Source organism: Lonchura striata, chromosome 7 (genome assembly GCF_050655825.1).
Source record: "Lonchura striata isolate lonStrDom1 chromosome 7, ASM5065582v1, whole genome shotgun sequence".
NCBI classification, from domain to species: domain Eukaryota; kingdom Metazoa; phylum Chordata; class Aves; order Passeriformes; family Estrildidae; genus Lonchura; species Lonchura striata.
Genome location: NC_140709.1, coordinates 37,246,562 through 37,270,028, shown reverse-complemented (window position 1 = coordinate 37,270,028; position 23,467 = coordinate 37,246,562). Strand labels below are relative to the sequence as shown.

The following is a 23,467-nucleotide window of genomic DNA, read 5'->3' as shown; positions in this document are numbered from 1 at the left end:
GTCTTTTGTTGTAGCTTGCCCCATATCCTTCTCCCTCCCTGTTTTGCTCTCTTGTGTTAAATACACATTACACTTGCTCCTGGATTGCTGCTCCCACGGGCTGAACCTGCTCATGGTAGCTCAGGGACTGGTGTGGCCCTTCTGTGCAATACCCCATGGAAGCAGGGTGCCTGAGCCCACCTGCCAGCCTCTCCCCTGCCATCCCATTGCCTCTTCTCCAGGAGCATTGAACTGTAGGCAGGGAAGGTCAGGACTGGGCATCCCTGGGCATGCATCCTCAGGGATGCCACCCTGGATGTCTCTGGTGTGTCTCAGAAGTGCTTGTTCAGGGGATGGCAGAGCTACTGTGCACCTCCCTTCTGTGCCTGGAGCAGCACTCACAGATATTCCTGGAGACAAGAGAGCATAACTGATGCCAAGATGAAGAGGAAAGAGGTAAAACTACTTCTGGAATCTCAGTGGTCTTGCAGAGAGGAAATCCCTGCATTTGGCAGTCTGTATTTTGAGGCATCTGGGGAAAGGTATTGTGCCAGTCTTGCCAGTGCCTTCTCGTTTTCCCCTCTACTCCTCTCCACCGATGAGGATGTGGCCAAGCAATGCCATGGCTTCAGAGCAAGGTGAGGATGCTCGGGCTTAGCTGCCCACACCTTTTTGACCTTCACTGTGGCTACATTTCCTTCCCATGCCTTGGGAAAATGTCCCTGGGTACCAGTGAGAAGCTGCTTCCCTTCACCAGCGTCTCCTGAGCCAGAAACCATGACCAGGCTTCTGGGAAACAGTGGCTCCATCCCATTCCACTACCGTGAGATCTTGTGGTGCTTGGCCAGGTCTGCAGCCCCAGTAAAGGGGGATGTCCCTGCCTGGACAGCCAGGTGCCCTGCAAGGGATCTGTGCGAGATTTCCTGGGGAAAATGCATTCATTTGGGTCCAACCCTGCACAGAAACCAGCTTGCGGCTGGAGATGATGAAATGGACTGTGGCTGTGGGTACAGAGGCATGCAGGGGGATTGCTGTCACAGGATGGGACCTGGGACTTGAAAGGCACAGGCAGCCAGGAGAGGATCCCCACTGATTCCCCTGGGACACCCTTCGATCCTGCCCTGGCACACACATGTCCCTGTCATGGTGAGCGGTGACGAGTCCTCCTGAAGGGAATGTGCCACTGTCAGGGGTGCTGGGGGGCATCAGCCCACCCAAGGGACCTGGCAATTACAGGGATCCTTTAACAGCATGGAACTGGATCATCTGCAGCCCCGGGACAGTGCCTGGCAGCCGGAGCCTGGCTCTTCCCAGTGGCACCCCTTGGGCTCCCTGGGCTGCACAGAGTGGCCCTAGAGCACACCAAGTCTGCTTTGGCAAGGACACAGGCAGCCAGGATGATCTGGCTGCATCAAGATTCTGCCTTCTGGCACTGGGGTGTCCCACTCATCCATCAGCCATCTGGGAGTGGTCTCTGACTGTCCTGCTGCCAGGAGGCAAGCCCTGAGTGAGCGCCCTGGATGCAGACATTCCTTGGAGATGGGATGCTGTAAGCCTGTTGCTGCTCCAAGATGTGCCAATGCCTTTGGCTCTCAGGAGAAATTTTTGGACAGGGGTAAGCTCCCACCCTCCAGTCAGTCTCAGATACATCCGACCCTTGGGTTGTTGGAAATCAAAATGCCAAGTGCTACTGGGACTGGTGATAGGAAGGGAAACACATGGATTATTGATCCTGGGCCATGGTTTTTTTTGTCCTTATCTGCAGGAAGGGGCAGGGCTGAGGTGGCCACACATCCTGGATCCATGCAGAAGTTAAGAAAATGGATCTGACATGTTTCATTTGGTGAATTTTTTTCAGGTTTGAGGTTCGTCAAGAGAAAGTCACATCTCAAGCAGAAAGTGCTCATTCCCTGAAATGAATATGGATTGGAAAAGTCAGTCTTTGTTTATCTCCCAGATATCTGCCCTTTCCCCTATTGTTTTCCTTTTTAAAAATTCAATCACTACACAGATCTGATTATTTTAACTTCCTAACATGTGCCTTTTGTTTCCCCTGCTGTATTTTCTGCAGTCCCCTGCTGGAAAAAAAACTTGTTTCTGTCCACAGATCTGCTCACATTCGACAGCATTTCCCCTCTGAGTGCCCCATTGCAGCATTTATCCCAAGCATCACTGCATCTATGGATATTATTCTAGGACATGGTGGCCAATGTGAGCAGAACTTCCAGTGCTTAAACTGGATTTCAAAACTGAAACACACAGTGAAGCTGCAGTTCCAAATATCCCACCCTATGCCTGGAAGCCTGCAAGGGAGTCACCCAGGAAGGGTTGTTTTCCTGAGAAAATGGGATTGCACAGAGACACAGAACAAAAAAATCCAAACAAACCAGATTTGTAGAAGAAGGGTTTTGCTCTCAGGCTGTCGGTCCAAGGTGCACTTTTGGCACCAATTTATTATTCAAGAGTGGTGCAAAAAGCAGCACAGTAAAGCCTAAACTAAAACCTCATATTTTCCTGCTTGCCAAGTCACCATTTAGGAAATCATGAATGATGAACCCACAGCATCCTGCCTTACTCCAGGAGCTGCCAGGTTGCTTCTCCCTGAAGCCCATGTCCTCTGCTGAACCTCGGAAAACCTGATTTTTTTCCCTTCCAGAATGATGTTAAAAAAATACTTGAGTTCAATCTCAGAACCTTGGGAAGTCTTTGTTGCCCTGACAGGCAGGCAAAGAGGAGTCACTAGGGACCATTCAGTGTGATCCATTGTGGCCAAGTCACCTCAAGAACTCAAATGACTCCCCAAACCCCACAAGGCACATTTTTGGGCCCCACACACACACGGTACATGTGTCCCAGTACTGTCAGGGTTTATTCCAGGGCAGGAGATGTTTGCACTGCCAGTTGGGCTCTGCTGGTGTGAAATGAAAAGCCTCTTTCAAACTTTCCTTGCCTCTAGAGCTCATGATGGCTCATCATGGTCCTGCCTGGGACCACATCAGCAATTCCCTCTCCCCACTGTCAGGGTGATTCACGTTTAAGTGCAGGTTGAGATGTTTGGGATGTTTAGTAGCTAACAGGCTTCCAGCAGAGCAATCCTTGATCCCCAGTGTCACACCAGAGCCTTTAATTACTGGAATTAACCCTGTCTTGACTATGTCACTCCATCACAAGGAAGGACACCTGTGACTTTTTGTCTCACTGCTACCACCCTATCCAAAGAGTGGGATGGGGGCCTCTAGAAAGTCATCTCCCTGCACAAAATCACAAAATCAGCTAGTTTAGGTGTGTATCAGCTGTGGGGCTGGACTTCAGAGCCCATGATCACTTTGCTTTTAAAATCTGATGTGTCTTCCAAGCAGGACTTATGCTCCAGCTGTGAGAAATAATAACAAAAAAAAAAAAAAAAAAAAAAAAAGAAAAGGAAAATCCTCTAAGTGCATCCAAACCCATAACAAATTGCTCATGATGGGCTTGTGTCCACATCGCTCATGTCCTCACTCCTGCAGCCCCTCAGCTTTCCTGCCATCCATGAGCCTCCTAGCACAGGATTTCAATACAAATGGATGTTCCTTACATTCAGTTTACATCGCTGGTCTCACCTCAGGTGCATCAGGGAGCTGAATTGGTTGTGCTGAGAGGAAGGTGGGGATGTCTGCTCTAAATTCTACTGAAACACTATCCTGCCTGGTGGCATAAAGACCTAAAATGTCCCTTGGCCTTAGGAAGGAAGGTAATGAATGCCTGTAGCCCAAATAATTTCAATCTTACTCAGTATTACATGGAAGAAAACATGAGAGATGAAAGAGGGAACTGCTTAATCAGTCAGGGGAGCTTTCCAGGAGAAAACTGATGGTTGTTGGGGAGTTTAAAGATGAAGGCACACACCCACTCCCCTGGGGGCCTGGGCCACCCTATAAAACTGTGCAGACAGTGCTTGTCCCCACCACCTGCTCCAGCTGCCACCACTGCCACCTCCGTCTGGGTAAGTCAAAACAGGCTCCATCTGCTTCCCCACCCCTCCCTCTTCCCTTCCAGCTGCACAAGACATCAGGGAAGGGTGTATTTCTGCCCTAAAATGAAGAGTGCAAGGGGATGCACTCTGCAGGATGCTGGGCTTACAGGGTCTGCAACTACATAATCAGTTGCATCCTGCATGATTTTTCTTGCCGAAGCAGAAAAACAAATTAGAACTGCACATGCCTGGGTTGCAGAGATCAACGTGTCTCTGTTTATGGATGTGCATCAAATGTCCCATATATTTTGCGATGGGATGTCTCAATTCACGTTGTGCTGATTTAAGTGGGTTTTGCTTCAACCACATGCATCTTGTGACCACCTTGCTTGTCAAAGGCTCCCCGTTAGCTCAGAGTAGGAGTGGGTCTGCTCTCTGGTCCTAGCCCCTGGTGCCTCCAGCTTTCCCAGACCAACCTGCAGCTCAAACAAAACTCCCCTCATTCTCCCGAGTGGTTTATGGGGCAAGGTGGGGGGAAGCTTTCTTTGATGTTTCTAAACCCTTCAAATTCACTCTATAGCTTGCTCTCCCATGCCTCTCAGTATGGGAGGTACTGCGTGAGGGCTCAACAGGGACAGACGGGCCTCTGCATTGCTTTTGCATCCCAGCTCTGGCTTTCAGGTGCACATCCTTGCTGAACCATGTCCTGCTACGACTTGTGCCTGCCCTTGTCCTGTGGTCCCCGGCCCCTGGCCACCAGCTGCAACCAGCGCTGCTTCCGCCGCTGTGAGGACTCCACTGCCTTCATCCAGCCACCCACAGTCGTGGTGACGCTGCCCGGGCCCATCCTCAGCTCCTTCCCTCAGAGCACCACGGTGGGCTCCACGGCGTCGGCAGCGGTGGGGAGCTACCTGCGCCGCTGCGGCGTCCCCGTGGGCTCCCGGGGCCCGGGCAAGGCAGGACTGCTGTGCCTGGGCGCCGGGCTGTAGGGTGTCCCAGCAGGCTCCTCCTCCTGCCCATGGGTGGTCAGGAAAGGCAAGGAAAGCACGCCACCAAGACTGGGGGAGAGGACTGAGGAGATGCCCCTGGGTTCCCCAGCAGCCACCCCAGGAGGACAGTAACCATGTGAGCTCGTCACTCCAAACCGTGCCTCTGTACACCTTTATCTCACTTAAGTCTTTATATTTCCATGTTCTATACGGCATTTGCTGCTGGCTGGGCAATAAATGCTTCTAGCAGGCTGTAGATGGCAGATGACAATCATGGGGTTGTGGGGCGAGGGGACACCTTGTAGGATCAGCTTGCCCCAAAGTGGGGATATTTCTTTATTGAGCACTGGAAACACACTTGTACTCTGAACTGGTTCACTCTCCTTCTCATTAAAGACTTGCTACATCATAGCCTGAGTCTTCTGTTGTTCCTTGTTCAGGAGCCTGGAGGGGTGACCTCCTCTGGACGCAGCTTGTTGCTGCTGGGGAGGTTTAGTTTTTACATGAAACGGGGGTTTCTGCTGCCCAGCTCTTCCCTGTGCTGACAGACGTGTGTGGTTTGCCGGGACCAGCCCCAAGGCAATTTTCTTATTCTGGAAATCTCTCCTCCTGCCCCACGGCAAGCACCTGCTCAGGGAGGAATTCCTGCAGGAGCACACTTTATTACCAGTTACCTCAAGGACCTGGGAGTGTGTAGGTTTGACATTTCAAAATTACATTTACTCTGCATTTTGCAGTGATATTTTGGGGGCCTGAGCTAAGGAGGTGGGCATGGAGTCAGGGAAAAAATGTAGAAGTGAGATTTTTGGGAGATGGGTTTCTTTGGATGGGCCCCCTATGCCAAGCTTACACAGTGTTTAATGGGTGGCAGCAAAGAGTGAAAAAGAAGAAACAATAATTACTTTATGGGTAGGGGACACTAATGTCTCTGGAAGATGTCATGAACTGAGCAAAGCCTCTTTTTAAGATGCCATGGGCAGAACCTTTTCAGCTGATGAAAGGAGAAATAGGAATATTTGCATAAAGTTTGTGAGTGTTTACAATGAGTGATTATGCTGAGCTTGAAAGCCTAATGGTCATTAAAAGCCTTTAACCAAGCTCAACTGGTTTTATTGCCCAGAAGACCTTTGCTGAGGTGCTAATTTGGAGAAAATTTACATGGCAATTGCTCAGAAGTCAGTGCACCAGGAGAAGGAAGGTGTCTTGTTTCCAAAGACTGCTCAGATATTTTTATCCCAGCTCTGGCAATTGTCTGCAGAGATAGGATGCAAAATTTTGAATAAAAAATCACAAAAAGCTTTGAAATTCCAGCAGAAGTTTTGTTGGGAAGCTGTAGGTCTCTGTGCCTTGTGCAGCTGCCTTCCTCAAGCCTGCTTCACTGAACAGTCCAGGAGGGAGCTGGCGGACAGAACAATGACATTTTTATGTAGTTTTGCACTGAATGATTCCACTGGTGGGGTTATATAGATTTTAATCTGTTTTTTGCTGAAAACCCAATATCTACAAAAATCTACACAGCTCCTTGAAAATGGTGGTGTCTTACTGCAGACAGCTGGGGAAATGAGGACCTCGGTGCCTTTCAGCACTGCCTATCCTGAGGCTTGGGGGACTCTGTCTCCCATGGTGGCCATGACTCCAGCTGAGAGCTGTTGCCTCCTTGGCTCCCAGCTCAAGAGCAGTCCTGAATTCACCATATTTCCCCCCAAGCCAGCCCTTGCCCCAGGCAGAACCCCCCAGACCTGCTGATCAGGCCCTAAATAGAGGCAGGGCAGACAAAGGCTCCAGTGAGAAACACAGAGCTACATAACAAGACGGGGATGAAGAATATTGCTCAGCAGGTGGAAGGGAGGGAGCACATGGAGGGAAATAGTTGGGTCCTGGGTTTTCATCCCAGCATTGCCTACCTATAGCATTTAAAAGCAGCAGAAGCATTTTTTAGAAGAGCTTTGGATTATGGCCCAGATGCTACCCACTGGCCATGCCTGTTGATTTTTATGTCTCCTCCCCACTTCTCATCTTCTTTCAGCTGCTTCATGATCTTGGAGGAAACCTGCTCCCTGTGGTCATTCAGTATCCTCAGGCACCTGAAGGACAGGTACCTTCCCACCCTGGGGGTGGATGAGGTAAAAGGAGAGGGGAAGTTATGGTTTGAGGAGGAACAAACACAGAGACCTGTTGTGGGAAAGGGGAGATTGCTGAGATTGCAAGTTAGTGGGACCATTCATAATGGAGACTTTGCCTGTGGAGGGTTGGGGATAGAGGAAAAGATTCTTTCCCCAGAGGGTGGTGGGGCACTGACCAGGCTCCCCAGGGAATGGGCACAGCCCCAAGGCTGACAGAGCTCTGGGAGCATTTGGACAACCCTTTCAGACAGAGGGTGAGATGTCTGGGTGTCTGTGTAGAGCCAGGAGTTGGACTTTGATGATATTTACGGGTCCCTTCCAATTCAGGATATTCTATGATACTATGGAAGCCCCAGGCAGCATGGTGCTGGTAGTAGGGCTGGGACTGGCGGTGGTTGGATGATTCGTGGGACAACACAGCACATCAATCTGCAGCTTCTCTGTACATCCAGGTGAGAAGACAAAAATCGTGGTGCATCACAAGCAGTGGGAGAGGATGAAAAGACAGATCTACCACCTGTGCCTTTTCTGGGTTGCCAAAGGTTTATTCCAGACTGGCACTGGGGCACTGGGCTGAGGGCAGTGCTGGGAGGGTGAGTTGCATCAACAGACAGCATCCCTCATCCTCTGCACTGGGGCAAGGACTTCTGGTCAGAGCACTTGGGGACATGCCTGGAACCAGCCAGGTGAGAGAGACAGAGCCCCTGGGGCTGGGACCCTGCAGGCATGGCAAGCAGAGAGATGGGACTTGTGTGGCCAGTCCCTGGATGTGTCCAAGGCCAGGCTGGATGGAGCTTGGAGCAACCTTCCAGATTGAGGAAGGGGAGAGAAAGTGGCTGCATGGCCAGGATAAGAGAGAGGAGAGGGCACTGCTGAGGATACCTCACCCCACACACCCATGGATCAAGCACAGGGCAGGGACTCAGGGTGCCCTGCCTGCCACACCTGGGGAGCCAGACAGACAGTGGCTCTGCCAAGGGCTCTGGCTCTCCCCCAGGGCTGGAGGTCCCATAAAACAGGAAAATAACAGCCTGCCCACATGTGTGAGTCAAGGGGGAAGAAGCAGGCAAATTAAAAGGCACAGGCATGCTGGTCTGGCCCTCCTGGTGCTCCCTGTGGGAATGGGGCTCACAAGACTTGCATCCTGCAGCCCTGTTGGCTCCACCAGCACTGTGTCACCCTGAGCCCACATCACCAGCAGACATCGCTCCTGGCTGTCCTACACCCTCCTCTGCTCTGAGTTTTTGCTGTGGAGGGCAGCCCTCAGGGAGAGACTGGAATGAGCACAATGAAAGTCGAGCCCAGATCCCAATGGTTTGCAGGGTCCTGGGATGGAATCTAAGTTTAAAAACTCAAGAATTGTTTGATTAAACATTCCAGAACTGTTAATTCACGTTTGCTGAGAGGTGTCTGCCTACCTCCCAAAGAGGAGAAGTGTGGTGTGGTTATTGCTATGTGGGGTAGCTCTTGTCAGCACTGGTTATGTGGGGTTGAAGGAACTGGGTGTCTGTGGGAGGTTACAAGACCTGGAAATCATGGGGTGCAGTGTTTCCCTTTCCTGCTCCCCTACACCCCTCTGTGATATGAAAGGCTGTGGCTGAATCAGCCTCCCCTCAGTTCCCCTCAGTCGGTTCAGGGAGATTGGATGGGGGAGTCTCTGCACCGGCAGCGCCATGTGTTACAGTTGGCATTGGGGGCTTGCTGCTGTCTGCAAATCATCTCCTTGCACTGTTCTTCCTGTGTGAAGGGGGATCCCCAGCAGCTGGGGCTCCTGCAGCAGCTCATCTTCCCACCCAGCACAGCTACAGGCAGCCGAACCCTCAGGAACTATGTTCTGGAAAATTGCCCATGTCTTGCCCTTGAACTGTGCCCCTATGGCACCCCATAGGAACACCAGTGCCCTGCTGACCCCCATGGGAGCTGGTAAAAAAGAGCAGCTACCCAGCACTCACAGCTCTTGTCCATCAGGAGCCATGCCAAAGCCACACTGGGATCTGTGGGGCTGTGACAAGGATTGAACTAGGACTGGTCCCACATCCTGTCTTGGCAAATTCCTGCAGGCAGTATGGAGCTTCAAGGGTTGGCAGCAAAGGGCTACTGGAGCAAGGGATGTCACTCAGCAGAAGAGTGTTGCATGCAAGAGGCCCTGGGATCAACCCCCAGCATCTCCATGTCCTTCTGCCTCCCTGGACCTCTCCCTGCTGGGTGCAGGGCTGCCAGAGTCCCCTCAAAAGGCCCTGGGATTGCCTCGTGCCATGGATGGCCTGAAAATTCCTCCTCAAGGCTGTGGGTTTGCTGGGCAAAAGCACAGCCTCAGCCGTACCCCGAAATCCAAAGTGTAGGGCTGGGGAGGCAAAAGGGGTGCAGCACTCCAGATTGTTGGTGTAGGGATGTCTTGCACATTTGCAAGAGATCCTGAGTTCAACTCCTGGAAAACCCTCCTTTGGATACAGCCCCTTGTCCTGGTTTAGGGCAAATTTGGGAGAAAACCTCCAAAAAGGGCCCCCTCCAGAAAGCAAACCCACATGGCCCCTCCCACCAATTAGTTTGGGAAGAATTTCCTGGGAGAGAAGTGGAAAAAACCTGTTTATTTAGCAGGCAAAGCACTCCCCAGCACAAAAAGCGAACAGTACCAGATGACAAAACTCATTTGCTGCTCTGAAGAGATTGCAGACTCAGAAAATCTCTCCAGTGGATGGTGGCTCTGTTATCACTGCCTCCAGCACTGGGAATGGCTGCTGTCCTGAGCGGGCCCTGGTAGCCCACAAAGTGCGAGCTCTTGGTGTTTCCCCAGGTCCCTGTCTGGAGCAGGTTTGAACGGATCCAAGAAAAGGGAAAGAAAATCAGCTAGCTAAACTAAAACGCAAAGGAGGGCCCCGTTCCACCCCATCCGCGTCCAGACAGCACAGAGGAGTTCTGTGTTCCAGCAGAATGTGGAGGAGTGAGTGCAGCCCCTGATAACAAACTCCGTGCTCCTTCTTCTTCTCCCTGCCTTCCCTCTCTGAGCCCGTCTTGAAGGCACAGAATATAATATCCAGCATAAACAGAACACACGACTGGGGATACAAGCATCATAACGTTACCCTAGGACATCCTTCCTTTTTGGGGGAAACCCCTCCTTTGGATAAAGCCTCGGCTTTGGAGACGACCCTTTGTTAGGACAGCTCCTCCTCTGGGACTGCACCCCTGCTGCTCTTTGCTAACCGGGTGTAGGACGAGCAGCTCTTGCATCCCCCAGCTCCTGGCAGGCAGCATCCCGTGGGGTGGCTGTACCACCTGCCGTTCAGAGAACATTGCTTTTAGCAGATAACACAACCCCTGCAGCGCCAGGACAATGTGCCCTCCCCTGCAGCCTTGCAGAGGGGATGTAGCTCAGTGGGAGAGCGCTTGCTTCGCATGTAAGAGGCCCTGGGTTCAATCCCCAGCATCTCCAGCTGTTTTGAGGAGCTTTTTTGTTGTTTTGGTTTTTTTTTCCCCTTCCACTTCCACCACGAGGCGGCGGTGATAACTTCCTTTCGCATCGGGTTTTCCCAAAGGCGATTCCGTGCACCGTGGCTGTGCCGCCCGCTCCCGGCCGAAATGCAGCCCCGCAGCTCCGCCGCCCCCCCGTGCCCCGGCAGCCCCTTCCCCACCCAGGACAGGCCCAGCCCCGGGGACAGCCGGGCCATGTCAGGCCCCCGTGTCCCCTGCGCAAGGCGGCGCCGTCCCACGCGTGCCTGGAATCCAGCGACCCGTGCCAAAAAGAAGGGCTCGTCCGGGATTTGAACCCGGGACCTCTCGCACCCTAAGCGAGAATCATACCCCTAGACCAACGAGCCAGCATGTGGGGGTATTTTTCCACACTTTCCCTACGGCTCGGACATCCCAGACATTTTCCCACTTCCCAGCAAAATTGCACAGTGCAACCTGCAGCCACCGTGCCCCCTGCACCATGGGCCCCGGGCTGGTGATGGCCGAGGGGTGAAGGTGTTGGACTCAAAATCCGATAGGGATTCCCTGCGCACTTTTCAATCCTGCTCACAGCGATGGATTTTACCCAGCACCCAGGAACCCATGCTGCAAGTGTTGGGGTGCCCTCGCTGGGGTTCCCGGTAGAAGCTGATACAATGAGGTTATTGGCATCCAGCGCAGCCCCAGGCAGGGGTTGTGATGCCCCCGGGGCAGTTTCGCACCCAGGATTCTCCAGGTTTGGCAGACCTGGGAGAAGTGAGGCAAAAGACACTGAGGGGAGCAGCATAGGGGGAGGTGGAACTGTTTCCAGTCTCGCTGAGTTGGTGCCCGCTCACCATCCTGTCCCAAATCTCTGGCAGAGCAGTTCACCCCACCTCGTTGGTCCAACTCCCAGAACAGTTTCTGGGTGCCACCAGCCCTCCTTCCCAGCTGCTCCTCCCAGCACTGATGTACACTCCTAGAGGCACCCTGAGACTGATGGGGAAGGAAAACAAAGTGATCCAGTGCCCTGCAGCCTCTGGGCAGTGTAGGGAAAGAGCCATGGACATTTCTGCAGAGGCTTGCGGTGCCAGGAGGCAGCGCCAGGCCTTTCCTAGGGAGCTCTGGGAGCCCTGCATCCAACAAAGAGGAGAGTTCGGGGAGGCAAAAGGACATGGAGATACTGGGGGTGGATTTCAGGTCCTCTTGCATGGAAAACAAGCACTCTTCCACTGAGCTACACCCTCTGTGCAAGAGCAGGGAGGGGGCCCTGGGATGCCCCTGCTGGGGTGGGGAAACCTTGGTTCAGGGTTCCTTCCTGGATTCACCATCTTGAGCTGCTTTAGGGATCCAGACGTCAGAGACTTTGCCATGGGAAACCTGCAAGTGGCACCAGGGAGGAAACCATGTGGTGACTGGATGGGAGTGGAGCCTGCAAGGAGACATGTGGGGCCCTCATTGGAACACCTGGAGCTGCCCAATGAAGCATCTGGGGCTCTGTGCAGCCTTTCACACTCTGCGAGCAGGGAGGTGCTCCCAGAGTGTGAGATGCCAGATCCAGCACGTCTCACTTACGGCCCCTCTTTTCTCCATAAATGGCCCTAACCGGCCCTTGCAGCACTTGGAATGGCCGGTGCTTTTTCTGCCACCTTTTGCTGTGGGGCATCCTGCAAAAGCAACCTCCTATGAGCCGTGTTTGTCCTCAGTAGCAGCAAATGGCCGTGTCTGTGTGCCAGGGGCTGTCCATGCATGGGGTCCTGCGGTGCTGGGGGTGGGGGATCATGGGGGAGTGCAGCGAGCAATGTGGGAAGTGTGAGTTAGTGCCGTGAGTGGGGTGTGGAAGGGCTGTAAAGGGTTGTATGGATGCGTGTGCAGGCAGGGCCCCGTGTGGCAGCGTGTGCGTGGAGTGGCATTTTGCCTGGCAGCGAGGAGGTGTCCAGGATGTCCTGGGCACCCCGGCTCGTTGGTCTAGGGGTATGATTGTCTCTTGGGGTGTAAGAGGCAGGGTTCAAATCCCGGATGAGCCCTTTGTTTTGGACACCCAGCGACCCCTGCCACCTGGCTGGTCCCCCCAGCACTGGTGATCACCCCAAGAGACCCTGTGAGCGCCGTGAGGAAGAGACTCTGGGTGCCTCGACACTCTATAGCATCAGGGTAAGGAGGGAAATGTCCACCAACATTTCCTTGCTCCTGCCTTTGGGCGCCAAGGGGCAATCCCAGGTCAGACGTACCCACAGGCAGCCCCAGGGATTTCTTGTGGGGCATCTGGGGAGTCTCTGGGAGGGGTCTTGGAGAGGCAAAAGGACATGGAGATGCTGGGAGTTGATCCCAGGGCCTCTTGCATGCAAAGCAAGCGCTCTCCCGCTGAGCTACACCCCCTGACACAAGGTGTGTCCTGGTGTTCTTCTCCGTCTGAGAAAATGCCTGCGTCTGCTGCCTTCCCCTGCTGCCCAAGCTGGGAAAAGGGGTTCAGGGCTTTGCAGGCACTGCGGGTCCCTCGGGTGCCATTGGGGTGGAGGAGGTTGGAGCAGGGGGCATGAGTGGGGCAGAGCAGGGAGGTGATGCTCCAGGCCCGCGGTGGTGCAAGGAGCAGAGTGCAGGTGGCACGGCTGCAGGGCCGGCCGGGGCGGAGGCGGCGAGTGCGAGTGGGAAGGGGAAGGCATGTTTGCAGTGCGTGGAGCTGTGGGCATGGTGTGGGAAAAGAAGGGCTCGTCCGGGATTTGAACCCGGGACCTCTCGCACCCTAAGCGAGAATCATACCCCTAGACCAACGAGCCGCGGTGCGGGGCCGGGGGGGGTCTGCTCTGCACCCGCCGTGGCTCGGGACATCCCGGACTCTTCTGCACTCCCGCAGAACGGAGCACGGAGTGGCCCTGGGCACCGTGACCCCCGTGCCTGAGGCACCGCCGCTGTGGTGGCCGAAGGGTGAAGGCGTTGGACTCAAAATTTGATCGGGATTCCTGCGCAGATTTGAATCCTGCTCACAGCGATGGGTTTTACCCGGTATCTGTGGTGGAGGTCCTGCCTGGAGCTGTCCCCTTCACTAGGAATAGTGGTCATGTTGCAGTGACTTATCTGCATGTGGCAACCACAGCGTCTTGCTGACTGCAGCAGATTTTTTTCCTTAATCTTTTAATTGGTGCTGGTGATTGCTGCCAATTGCCTCACAGAGCCCTTGTGCCCAGAGCTCCAAGCACGGCAGGGCCAGCATGATGGTGTTTATCCAAGCTCTTTTCTGTCCCCTGGCCACACATCGATTCAGTTAATGAGAAACTCTGGCTTGAGAAAGAGGCAACGTGCTGGCTTCTGAGAGGCTTTCACTCTGCAGTGAGACGGGAAAGGGCAGGAAACCCCCGGGGTGTGAAGAGCTGAGCTAGGGGCTGAGGGCTGCAAGCACGCCGTGGGACCATGGCCAAGCTGGTGGAATGCGTCCCCAACTTCTCAGAGGGGAATAACAAAGAGGTGAGGGAATATGTGGAAGGGCTGAGGGGTGGGTGACAATAAGCTGCTGACAGCCAGGTTTCCTTCTGCAGAGTGGTATGCACTGCTAGACTCTGCCATGCCTCCTTTGCAGTGCTGTGCACCTTTCACTACTTGGCTAGTGCCAAAAATTCTCCCTTTATGGCACCTCGATGAGAAGTAAGGGCTGAGACCTCTTCCACCATTGCCAGCAGGGTGCTGTAGCACCAGGTCTGGGCTTAGTCTGGGATACCCCAGACCCCAAATAAATATTGCTTGCACTTGTTGTGACAAAACACGGTGTCAAGGTTAATGGAGTCTGTCCTGGGCATCAGCCTTCAACTGAACTTTGGCTCTGCCAGTGGCAGGAGAATTTAGCAAACCCAGCAATGCTGCAAAAACACAGCCTCCTCCAGTGAAGAGGCTTAGCAGAGCTAAATGCATTGGGAAGCAAGCAGGTGGATGTATCCTCAGGAACAGCAATTTGTGGTGGTGTTCTGTGACATGCAGCAGCAGCCAAGTGTCTCTCCCCCACCATAGCCAGTTTGGGGAGCCAGGGGTGCCCCAAACCCCCTTGGTGGGAGTGGGATGCTTGTGCAGGGCTACATCCCCACTGATCACGGGATCATTCTCAATCCAATCACAAGTGGGAAGGGGGAGAGCTGAAATGCCCCCTCTCTTGAAATGCCATGGCTGTTGTATAGTCCCAGCCATCTCAGCCCCCTTTCTACCATCTGCTGTCTGGCAGGTGATCGATGCAGTGGCACAGGCCATCTCCCGGACACTGGGATGTGTGCTCCTGGACGTGGATGCCGGCAGCTCCACCAACCGCACCGTCTACACCTTTGTGGGGTCCCCTGAGGCCGTGGTGGAAGGGGCATTGAGTGCAGCCCGTGTGGCTGGGCAGCTCATTGATATGAGGCAACACTCGGGTGAGCCTGGGAGAGGCCCTGGGGCTGGGCTGACGTACTGCTGGAACCACACATGGCACTGGAACAGGGACTGTGGTCACAGGGCCAGGCCCAAAAGAGTTTAAGAAGTGTTTGCAATGCTCTCAGGCACATGGTGTGATTGTTGTGGCTGCCCTGTGCAGGGCCAGGGGTTGGACTCAATGATCCTGGTGGGTCTCTTCCAACTTGGGTTAGTCTGTGATTCTATGATTTTCTCACAGCAACGGCGTCCAGTCTGTAAGAGTGTGCAAACATGTTCTCCCTTCTTGTCTGCTTGTTCTTCCCACCTCCCATTCCTGTATCTGCCCTGCCACCAGGTGAGCACCCTCGGATGGGGGCCTTGGATGTCTGCCCCTTTGTGCCAGTGAGGAATGTCAGCATGGAGGAGTGTGTCACTTGTGCCCACATTTTTGGGCAGCGCTTGGCAGCAGAACTGGGTGTACCTGGTGAGTGGGGTCAGGAGCCTCTCCACATTCCATCCCATCCTGCATGATTCCAGCTGTTGGAGAAAGTGCTAGACCCTGCCTGGTGGTGCTCACGCCCAGCTGTGTCTTGCAGTTTACCTGTATGGAGCGGCCGCACGGCACGAGAGCAGGAAAGCTCTGCCCTCCATCCGTGCCGGGGAGTATGAGGCGCTCCCCAAGAAGGTGAGCCTGGTGGTGGCACAGGCTGGGCAGACCTGACCTGTACTTCCCTGGCTTCAGGGAGCATGCTGGGGGCTGGTGCAGTCCCTTTGCACCAAGAGGAGCTGGTGACACAGGTGGTCATGGCAGATTCAAGCCGGGGAGAGAGATGCCCTCCTTAGGAGGGTGGCATGCGCTCCTGGGCGGTGCCAGGCCACACACTCTCTTCCCTCCTCCCCAGCTTGCAAAACCAGAGTGGGCTCCTGATTTTGGGCCCTCAACTTTTGTCCCCCGATGGGGAGCCACAGTGACGGGTGCCCGGACCTTCCTTATTGCATACAACATCAACCTGCTGTGCACCAAGGAGCTGGCCCACCGCATTGCCCTCAACATCCGTGAGCAGGGCCGTGGCCCCAACCAGGTACCTCAAGAGCACAGGCACACCAGGAGCATCCCTGCCTGTCCCCACACCTCCTGGGCTGTGCCCTGAGTGTGGCAGTTGTTGGCAGCCCGGGCGCTTGAGGAAGGTGCAGGGCATCGGCTGGTATTTGGAGGAGGAGAACATGGCCCAGGTTTCTACGAACCTGCTGGACTTTGAGACCACGCCGCTCCACACCGTCTACGAGGAGGTCTGCCGAGATGCACAGGTGGGTGGCCTGGGGTGCTCGTTCCCAAGGGGGCTTCCCAGACGATGTCTCCCACCAAGTTTTCTTCCCCACTGTCAGGTCAGGCTCTGGTTTCTCTCATGCTTAGCTCGGCCAAAGTGCTAAATATCACAAAACCCCCAGAAACTCAGCAACTTGCTGTGAACCCCTAGCTCCTCTGTTGAAAGCTTTTCTGTGAGCTTCCCATGTCCTGGGAAGGGATGAGGACCACCAGGCTGAGGTAGTAGTGGCAGCAGGGCTCTGGGGAAAATCACATTTCTGATGTCCTTTGCAGGAACTGAATCTCCCTGTGGTGGGGTCTCAGCTGGTAGGGCTTGTTCCCAAGAAGGCCATGCTGGATGCAGCAGACTTTTACATCAAGAAGGAAAAACTCTTCATCTTGGAGGAGGAACAAAAGATCAGGCTGGTAGTGTGGCTTCTCCTGATACCAGCACAAGGGTGGGATCATGGAAGAGACACATCCTACCCCCCCACCAGCCTCCCAAAGTGACACTGAGCACCGATTTGGGACTGCTCAGGCCTCAGGCATGACACTTGTCTCCAACGTGTATTTTGCGGGAGGACAGCAAGTGGGACAAGTTGCTTTATTGTGCTGAGGATGCCGAAATGCACAGGGAGCAGGAAACACAACGCAGGTGGACTGAGTGTGGGTAGCAGCTGCTTGCCTTGCCTGCATGGAGGCCAGGAGGGGAGGACGTGTACCCAGAGCTCAAGGACAGTGTGTGGCACTATGGGAGGCTGTCCCAGGATGGGGAATGAGCTGGAAAGGAGGAGACAGGCTCTGCTGTTCCACTGCAGGAGGGAGGGACTTTTCCAGCCTGTGGGGAACGTGCTAGATAAGAGCAAGGTAATGATTTATCTGTACAGCTCCCAGTCATTCAGAGGTGACCGCATATCACCCCCTAGTCTGCGACGGGATGGGCTGGTGGTGCCAGCTGTCCTCTCCCTGGGTGGTGGCCCAGTCCCAGTGCTGACTCACGCATGGTTAATTAGCAGTGGGGAATGAGGATGCAGCAGAACTTATGTGACAGGGCTGACACAGTGGTGCTGCTCCTTGCAGGTGGTCAGTCGTCTGGGCCTGGACTCGCTGTCTCCATTTCAGCCCCGGGAGCGCATCATCGAGTAGGGATCCACATCCTACTTCTTGTCATGGTGCCCACCTCCCTGGATGGGGGGGATCCTGATGCCTGCATCCTGCACTCGGCTTGTTCTGGGAGTGGTGGCTGCTCCCAGCTCCTCTTCACCTCCTGGGGACATCTCTGCTGGGTGTTGTGCAGGAGCAGGGTGGTCCCTGCTACCAAATGCTGATAGTTGTGAACGTGGAGTGGGGGAAGTCCAGGTGTCTTCAGCAGGCAGTAGAAGCAGGTTTTGTGGCCAGATTTGAATGTTAAATTCCTTACCCTATTCCCATGCAAAACTCCACTGCCTCTGGTTCACATGCTGCAGCACCTGGTGTGAAACATAAGTCTGTGGGGGGAAAGGAAGGGAAATCTATCCATGAGGTGAAATTCTTGTCACCCTTCCTGGGCCATGGCTGCAGGGGCATTTCTGTCCCACCAAATGCTGCTTGTATCAGCCCAACCTGGCTAATGCAGAGCAATGCCCATACCACCTGTGTTCACCAGATGTCCCCAAGGGCCCAGTACTTACCCTGGCCCTCAGGCTGAGTTTTTTGTCTTAGTCCCCTACTCATTCACAGGTTTGATGCTGGAGAGGGCAGTGCTGGGTGAGAAGGGTCTGGGTGGTGTTGGTGTCCCTACACCCGGAGGGCTCTAAAACACCTGTCCTGCAGGTACTTGGTGGAGGCAGGAGAGGTAGATGGGGGGCTGGTGGCCAAGCCTCTGGGTGCCTTTGTGCGAGCAGTCGGAGCGAGGTCAGCAGCGCCGGGAGGAGGCTCCGTGTCTGCAGCTGTGGGAGCCCTGGTATGTGCCCCACACCAGGAGAGAGGCCTGGGAGTCCTGGGTGCGCCAAGGGGAGCTGGCATGGTGGTTGCAGTGGGCACTGTGTCCTACTGAAGTATTTCCCCTGGCAGGGAGCAGCGCTGGGCAGCATGGTGGGGCTGATGAGCTACGGGAAGCGGCAGTTTGAGAACCTGGACCCCATCATGAGGAAGCTGATCCCCCCTTTCCACCAGGCCGTGGAGGAGCTGGTGGCAATGGTGGATGCCGACTCTCAGGCCTTCAGCAGCTACATGGTGAGGTCCCACCAGAGGCATCCTGAAGGGAAACAGGAGAGCTTTCTAGCTGGGAGGAGGGCTGGGATCACTGCCCTCTGGATTCCTTAGGAACAGGGCTCTGACCTTAGAATAACAGAATCATTAATGTTGGAAAAGACCTCCAAGGTTATCAAGTCTGACGTTCTACTGAGTACACCCATGCCCCCTAAACTATATGGCAAAGTTCCATGTCTGCTTGGTTTTTGAACACTTCCGGGGTCTGGGGAAGGGACATTGTCACATAAGGGAGGTTTGGAAGAGCACGGGAGCTATGGGATTTGTCCCAACCCCCGATGCAAGACACGGTCTGGGTGATGGCAGCAAACGTGCTTTTCTTTGCCTACAGGAAGCCATGAAGCTGCCCAAGAACACCCCTGAGGAACAGGAAAGGTGAGCTGGGCAGGTGGGGACTGGCTGACTGTGGGGGCACAGCCACCTGTCATTCAACCCAGGGCTGTCCCCCGCCAGGCGCGCAGCTGCCATGCAGCAGGGGCTGAAGACAGCCGTGGGGGTGCCCTATGGCCTGGCAGAGAAGGTGAGCGGACTCTGGCCCTCTCTGAAGGAGCTGGCACGACACTGCAACCTTGCCTGCAAATCTGACATCCAGGTATGGCTCCAGCTCACACACACTTGTCCTGCAAGGTGTTCGTGTTCCCTCATGTCCTAACCTCCAGGATACATCTCTCCAGATGTGCTTCCTAAACTGGCCGGTGGCTTCCACCACTGGAATTCTTTGATAGCCACTTCCTGAGACTACCAACATATTGGAGAGCGCTGCATGCTGCTGGGTGGTTCAGGGTGGGAGTGCTGCAGCATAAGGGTTTGACCTGCTTCAGCACCGTATGGTGGAGCTTCTCACAAGCCTGACTTTTCCCAGGTGGGAGCCAAAATGCTAGAAGCAGCAGTGTTCGGAGCTTACTTCAACGTCATGATCAACCTCAAGGACATCACAGATGAGAAGTTCAAGCTTGTGGTGAGCTGGGCTGTGTGGGTGCCCCCTGCACAGGCACACCCTGAGGAGTGGTGGAGATGGCGGTGGTGCCCCAGAACCCCTCGTGCTCCTCTGCCGCCGGCAGGACGCATAGGGTGCATGGTGGATGGCTCTTCTGGCCTGTCAAGTGGCAAATTACTTATCTTGTCCCCACACAGATGTCACAGAAGGTGTCCAGGCTGCTGGAAGAGGCGAAGCAAGACTCGGCGGTTGTGCTGGAACTGCTGGACAAACGGGTGGCCTGAGAAGGGCTTGGGAGTGCTCTGGGCGATCTGCCAGTGGCAAATACATCTGGGAAATACTCTTGTCCCTGCCTAGTCGCTGTTGGTATCTGCCTCTGGAGAGCTGGTCTGCTCAAGCACATCCAGCATCATATCCCCTGGCCTTTCCATGGACAAGGGGGATTTTTGCTGTCTGGCTCCATCCTCTGATCCCTGGGGTGACTGGGTAGACAACTGGCTTGGCAGTGCCTGGGACCACAGTGATCCTAACAGAAGGGATGGCAGGATCCCTGTAGCACTGTCTACAAGAGGTTCCCGGTGCATGATCACCTCCTGACCCTGCACAGTCCCTGTGTCCAGAAACCCCCATGAAACACCCTCCTACCCGAGATCTGGGGCAAGACCTGGCACGGTCCCTTTCTGACGGGTGTCTTTCAGGCTGTGTGTGACCATTCCAACCTGTTGAATTGCCTAGGAAGGGAGCACTGCCAAACATGAGGCACCATCAGAGGTGTTAACAGGGAGATGGGGTCGGTTGAGATGGGAGAAATCCTACCCCTTCCTTATAGATCTTCTAAAAGGAAAACCTGAAAGTCAGGGCACCCAGCCCTGCCTCCTGTCCCTGTTGATCGGGTCTGTCAGCAGATAGTGTGTCCTCCACCCGCACACCGCAGCAGCACCCTGAGCAGTGTCAGGCCCCCAGACGCCACTGTCCCACAGCCCCGTCTGCGGGAAGGTCACCCCTGTTCCTGGACACTGTGCTTGAGCGGGGAGCACCGAGTCGGGGTTCATGGTGGGGTCAGCTGACTCACCCCATCCCTCCCTCGACATCGGGAGCTGGAATTACAGCCCTCCATAGCCTGTGTTTATTATCCCCTTTGTGGGACCTTTGTGCTGGCTGGGAGCGGAGTGTTGACGTTTCTTGCGTGCCCATGGTGACAGGGTGGTGTCACCTCTCCGGTGTCACCCCTGCCTGCCACACCCCTGCTCAAAGGGGCAGGGCCCCGCTATTTAACGGATGCCCTACAGCCGGGAGAGCCAAGGACCCGGAGTGCTGCCAGTGTTGCTTCTTCTGGGAACTTTTCCACAGGTTTGGTGAGTGCAGGGCAGCATCAGGCAGCGGGAGCATGGGCACCTGTGGGCCAGGGTGCACTGTCCCCACGGTGGGCACTACACCCAGGCATGTGTCCCCAGTCTCTTGTGGCCCACAAGGACATGAGCTCGGTACCCAGGCTGGGCCAGTGTGGATTTATTTCTATTAACAATGGAAACCACATGCCTGGGCTTTGGGGGTGAATGGAGAGGGGTGGGGGACAGTTGCTCTGGAGGTTGGTGATGTCACCAAAGGGACAGGATGGCATTTGGGGTCTGGGGGGGGATGGCATTCTGAGGGAAGTGAGCATGGTCCCTGTGCTGGGGGCAGACATGTGGGACAGAGGAGACGGGTCCCAGATGCTGGCCGAGCGATGTCCCATGGCAGGAGGTGACTGATGGTGCCTGTCCTTCCCTTTCAGCTTGGAGACCACTGAGGATGTGTGACCCCAACCAAGGTGAGGGGCTGTGGGGCCAGGCAGGGCTGAAGGTACCACACAGCCATCAGGGCTTAGAGGGGAGCTCTGTGCCATGGCCATGTGCACCTGGGAGGTTTACCTGAATCCCAAAGGGATGTGGAGTGTCCTTTGTGAGGAAGAGGTAGACCAGGGTGGGCCCTTTGGGTGGAAGACCACACCAGCTTCCTGCACTGTCTGTCTGGGGAGAGCCTGTCTCTGCTCATTAACAGGCTCCTCTTCTTCCTAGGCCCACCACAACCGTACCTTGCCGTATGCCCTCCTGCCCCTTCAGGATACCCTGGTCCTGGCATGGGTGGTGGCATTGCAGTTTGCCCTGCTGCCCCTCCAGGACACCCCGGTCCTGGCACAGGTCCCTGCTCTGGCAGTGTGCCAGTCTGCTCCCCACACCCTGCTCCGCCTGGCCAGCACCCCCACGGGCACCCCCCGTTGGGGCATCACCCCCACGGGCACCCCCCGTTGGGGCATCATCCCCACGGGCACCAGGAGCACCATGAGAAGCACCATGAGAAGCACCATAAGAAGCACCATGAGAAGCACCATAAGAAGAAGCACTGCAAGCACCATGAAGGCAAGGTAAGAGTGGGACAGGAGTGAACCCTTCCCTATTTCTGCTGAGGACCTCCTCCAGCAGACCACAGCATCTGGCCCAAGCAGCTGGGGCTCTCTTCTCCTACCCTGTAGTGGCTGGAGCAAACTGCCCGAACATCAGTGGCTTTTTTTAGATGTGGAAACTCATTGGAATAATAAATAGGCAAGAATGAGTCATAGTAAGTGAGTAAGTTGAAAAGCAATCCATGAAATTCCTTGAAGACATTTAAAGTGGTAGCATGGCTTGGGGCACGGCTTGCAGTGTATTAAATCCCAGGACTTTGTCCGACTCACTTGAGTGCAAGTCATGCCCCCATAATGGATGATTACTCAGTGTCTTGTAGCAGAGGAACTGTTTGGCTCCTCCTTAAAAAACAAAACAAACAAACAAAAAAATAAACTCACAAAAAAAAAAAACCCAAAAAACAACAACCTAAGCAAAACAAAACAGAAAAGGAGAAGCAATTCCCTGTGCTTAGAGTAGATTCTGCAGAAAATACCATTCGAGGGATGGGCACCATCCTGAGCAGGTCTGAATGAGGGACTGCTGAACAAGGCCAACACTGGAGGTGGAAGCGTTTCTCAAACAAATCCTAACAGCAGCTCCCCTCACTGGGAAACAGCTCTGGAAGTGACCTGCTGTGATGCTGGTCCTTGCTGGCAGAGAGCAAGACCTTTCTGAAATTTCCTTTAGTGACCTTAAGAGTCGTGTAAAAAAAAAATCATAAAAAAACTCCAGCCCTGCCACAGTATGGGGCAGCCACCACAGGGTCACTAACCCATCTCAGGAATGCTGTGACATGCTCGTTTCCCTGCTGTCCTAAAGTTGTTTTCTTTCCCCAGCCCTCTGGTGGTCCGTGCAGCTCAAGCAGCAGCTCAAGCAGCAGCTCTGACTCTGACTAAAGGTCTGGCATGTCCCACCTGCTCCGTGGTGATCAGCATAACATGAGGCCAAACTCCTCTTGGGAACGCCTTGCGTGTCACTCCCCTCCCTCCCCCTTTCCCTTGGAACAATGTTTTGCCTGCTGATTTTTCTTGTGTGTAAGAGCTTGTAAATCCTTTGACCTGGAATCTCCGAGTCAATGAACAACACTTCCACCCTCTATCTTTTGGGAGAGCCTGCTGGAAGTCATCACCTGCTGTTTTCCAATCTGCTCGTGTCTGTGTGTTTTTTCCTGTGCAATGATGCTGGCTGCTAACACAGATCCCATAAAACTCCTTACATTTTGTGTGAGCTTTCCCAGATGTAGCAGAGGGAGTGGCTGGGGGATGCTGTAATTATGTGGGCTGCCATGCTACATGCCAGGGTAATAATTGATAGGAAAAAGCTCACCATGGCAGAAGGATTCTCCTACAAACAGATGAGGAGCATGAACAGCTGGAAGTGTTCAAGACCAGTGCTTGGAGCAATGGCAGGAGGAGTGGAATGACATGAACTTTCAGTTCCTTCCCAACCAAAACCATTCTGTGATTCCATGATTATCTGGACTTACCAACCTGAAACCAGAAGAATCAGCTGCTCACTAAAAATAATTTTTAAAATCCCCACTGTTGCAGCCTGAATTGCTGGGAGTGAGGTCCATGGTAAGGAAGCAAAAAGGACCTTTGCATAATATCCACTGATGTTTAATTCAGCTGCACAGTGAGATGTTCAGAGTCCAAGGCACACTCATCAGGAGACTCCAGGTTTCTCTGTTGAGGGGTCCAGGGGC

General features: G+C 54.3%; 3 protein-coding genes and 4 non-coding genes across 7 annotated transcripts; 4 read left to right on the top strand and 3 right to left on the bottom strand.

Moving 5' to 3' along the window:
* The first annotated feature begins 357 nt into the window (after positions 1–357).
* LOC110479768 (feather beta keratin) lies at positions 358–12,006 on the top strand. Its single transcript, XM_085584714.1, has one exon. It carries the CDS (start codon positions 4,633–4,635, stop codon positions 4,918–4,920), a length of 288 nt encoding a protein of 95 aa, XP_085440840.1. The 5' UTR covers positions 358–4,632; the 3' UTR covers positions 4,921–12,006.
* Positions 10,405–10,476, top strand: TRNAA-CGC (transfer RNA alanine (anticodon CGC)). The gene has a single exon. It is a non-coding gene; the product is annotated as a tRNA-Ala (tRNA).
* On the bottom strand, positions 10,790–10,861 carry TRNAP-AGG (transfer RNA proline (anticodon AGG)). Its single transcript has one exon. It is a non-coding gene; the product is annotated as a tRNA-Pro (tRNA).
* Positions 12,007–12,779: 773 nt separating the features above from the next.
* TRNAA-UGC (transfer RNA alanine (anticodon UGC)) lies at positions 12,780–12,851 on the bottom strand. The gene has a single exon. It is a non-coding gene; the product is annotated as a tRNA-Ala (tRNA).
* FTCD (formimidoyltransferase cyclodeaminase) lies at positions 12,786–19,682 on the top strand. The gene is made up of 14 exons (XM_021547270.3): positions 12,786–13,934; positions 14,680–14,863; positions 15,199–15,327; positions 15,440–15,528; positions 15,746–15,925; positions 16,014–16,151; positions 16,444–16,575; positions 17,230–17,291; positions 17,962–18,091; positions 18,202–18,363; positions 18,731–18,774; positions 18,853–18,991; positions 19,262–19,357; positions 19,534–19,682. The coding sequence occupies exons 1-14, from the start codon at positions 13,881–13,883 to the stop codon at positions 19,618–19,620; spliced, it is 1,626 nt and encodes a 541-aa protein (XP_021402945.1). The 5' UTR covers positions 12,786–13,880; the 3' UTR covers positions 19,621–19,682.
* On the bottom strand, positions 13,178–13,249 carry TRNAP-AGG (transfer RNA proline (anticodon AGG)). Its single transcript has one exon. It is a non-coding gene; the product is annotated as a tRNA-Pro (tRNA).
* Positions 19,683–20,513: 831 nt separating the features above from the next.
* Positions 20,514–22,905, top strand: LOC110479767 (uncharacterized). Its single transcript, XM_021547278.3, has 4 exons — positions 20,514–20,691; positions 21,111–21,146; positions 21,394–21,740; positions 22,599–22,905. The coding sequence occupies exons 1-4, from the start codon at positions 20,529–20,531 to the stop codon at positions 22,656–22,658; spliced, it is 606 nt and encodes a 201-aa protein (XP_021402953.2). The 5' UTR covers positions 20,514–20,528; the 3' UTR covers positions 22,659–22,905.
* Positions 22,906–23,467: the final 562 nt, after the last annotated feature.

What these genes read in the sequence shown, in the direction of transcription:
- LOC110479768 (XM_085584714.1), top strand. Translation starts at nt 4,633, where the DNA reads ATGTCCTGCTACGACTTGTGCCTGCCCTTGTCCTGTGGTCCCCGGCCC.
- FTCD (XM_021547270.3), top strand. Translation starts at nt 13,881, where the DNA reads ATGGCCAAGCTGGTGGAATGCGTCCCCAACTTCTCAGAGGGGAATAAC. An exon ending in CAGAGGGGAATAACAAAGAG is followed by an intron (nt 13,935 to 14,679) that starts GTGAGGGAATAT and finishes GCTGTCTGGCAG; the next exon opens with GTGATCGATGCAGTGGCACA. An exon ending in ATGAGGCGCTCCCCAAGAAG is followed by an intron (nt 15,529 to 15,745) that starts GTGAGCCTGGTG and finishes CCTCCTCCCCAG; the next exon opens with CTTGCAAAACCAGAGTGGGC.
- LOC110479767 (XM_021547278.3), top strand. Translation starts at nt 20,529, where the DNA reads ATGGTGACAGGGTGGTGTCACCTCTCCGGTGTCACCCCTGCCTGCCAC. An exon ending in GATGTGTGACCCCAACCAAG is followed by an intron (nt 21,147 to 21,393) that starts GTGAGGGGCTGT and finishes TCTTCTTCCTAG; the next exon opens with GCCCACCACAACCGTACCTT. An exon ending in GCAAGCACCATGAAGGCAAG is followed by an intron (nt 21,741 to 22,598) that starts GTAAGAGTGGGA and finishes TTCTTTCCCCAG; the next exon opens with CCCTCTGGTGGTCCGTGCAG.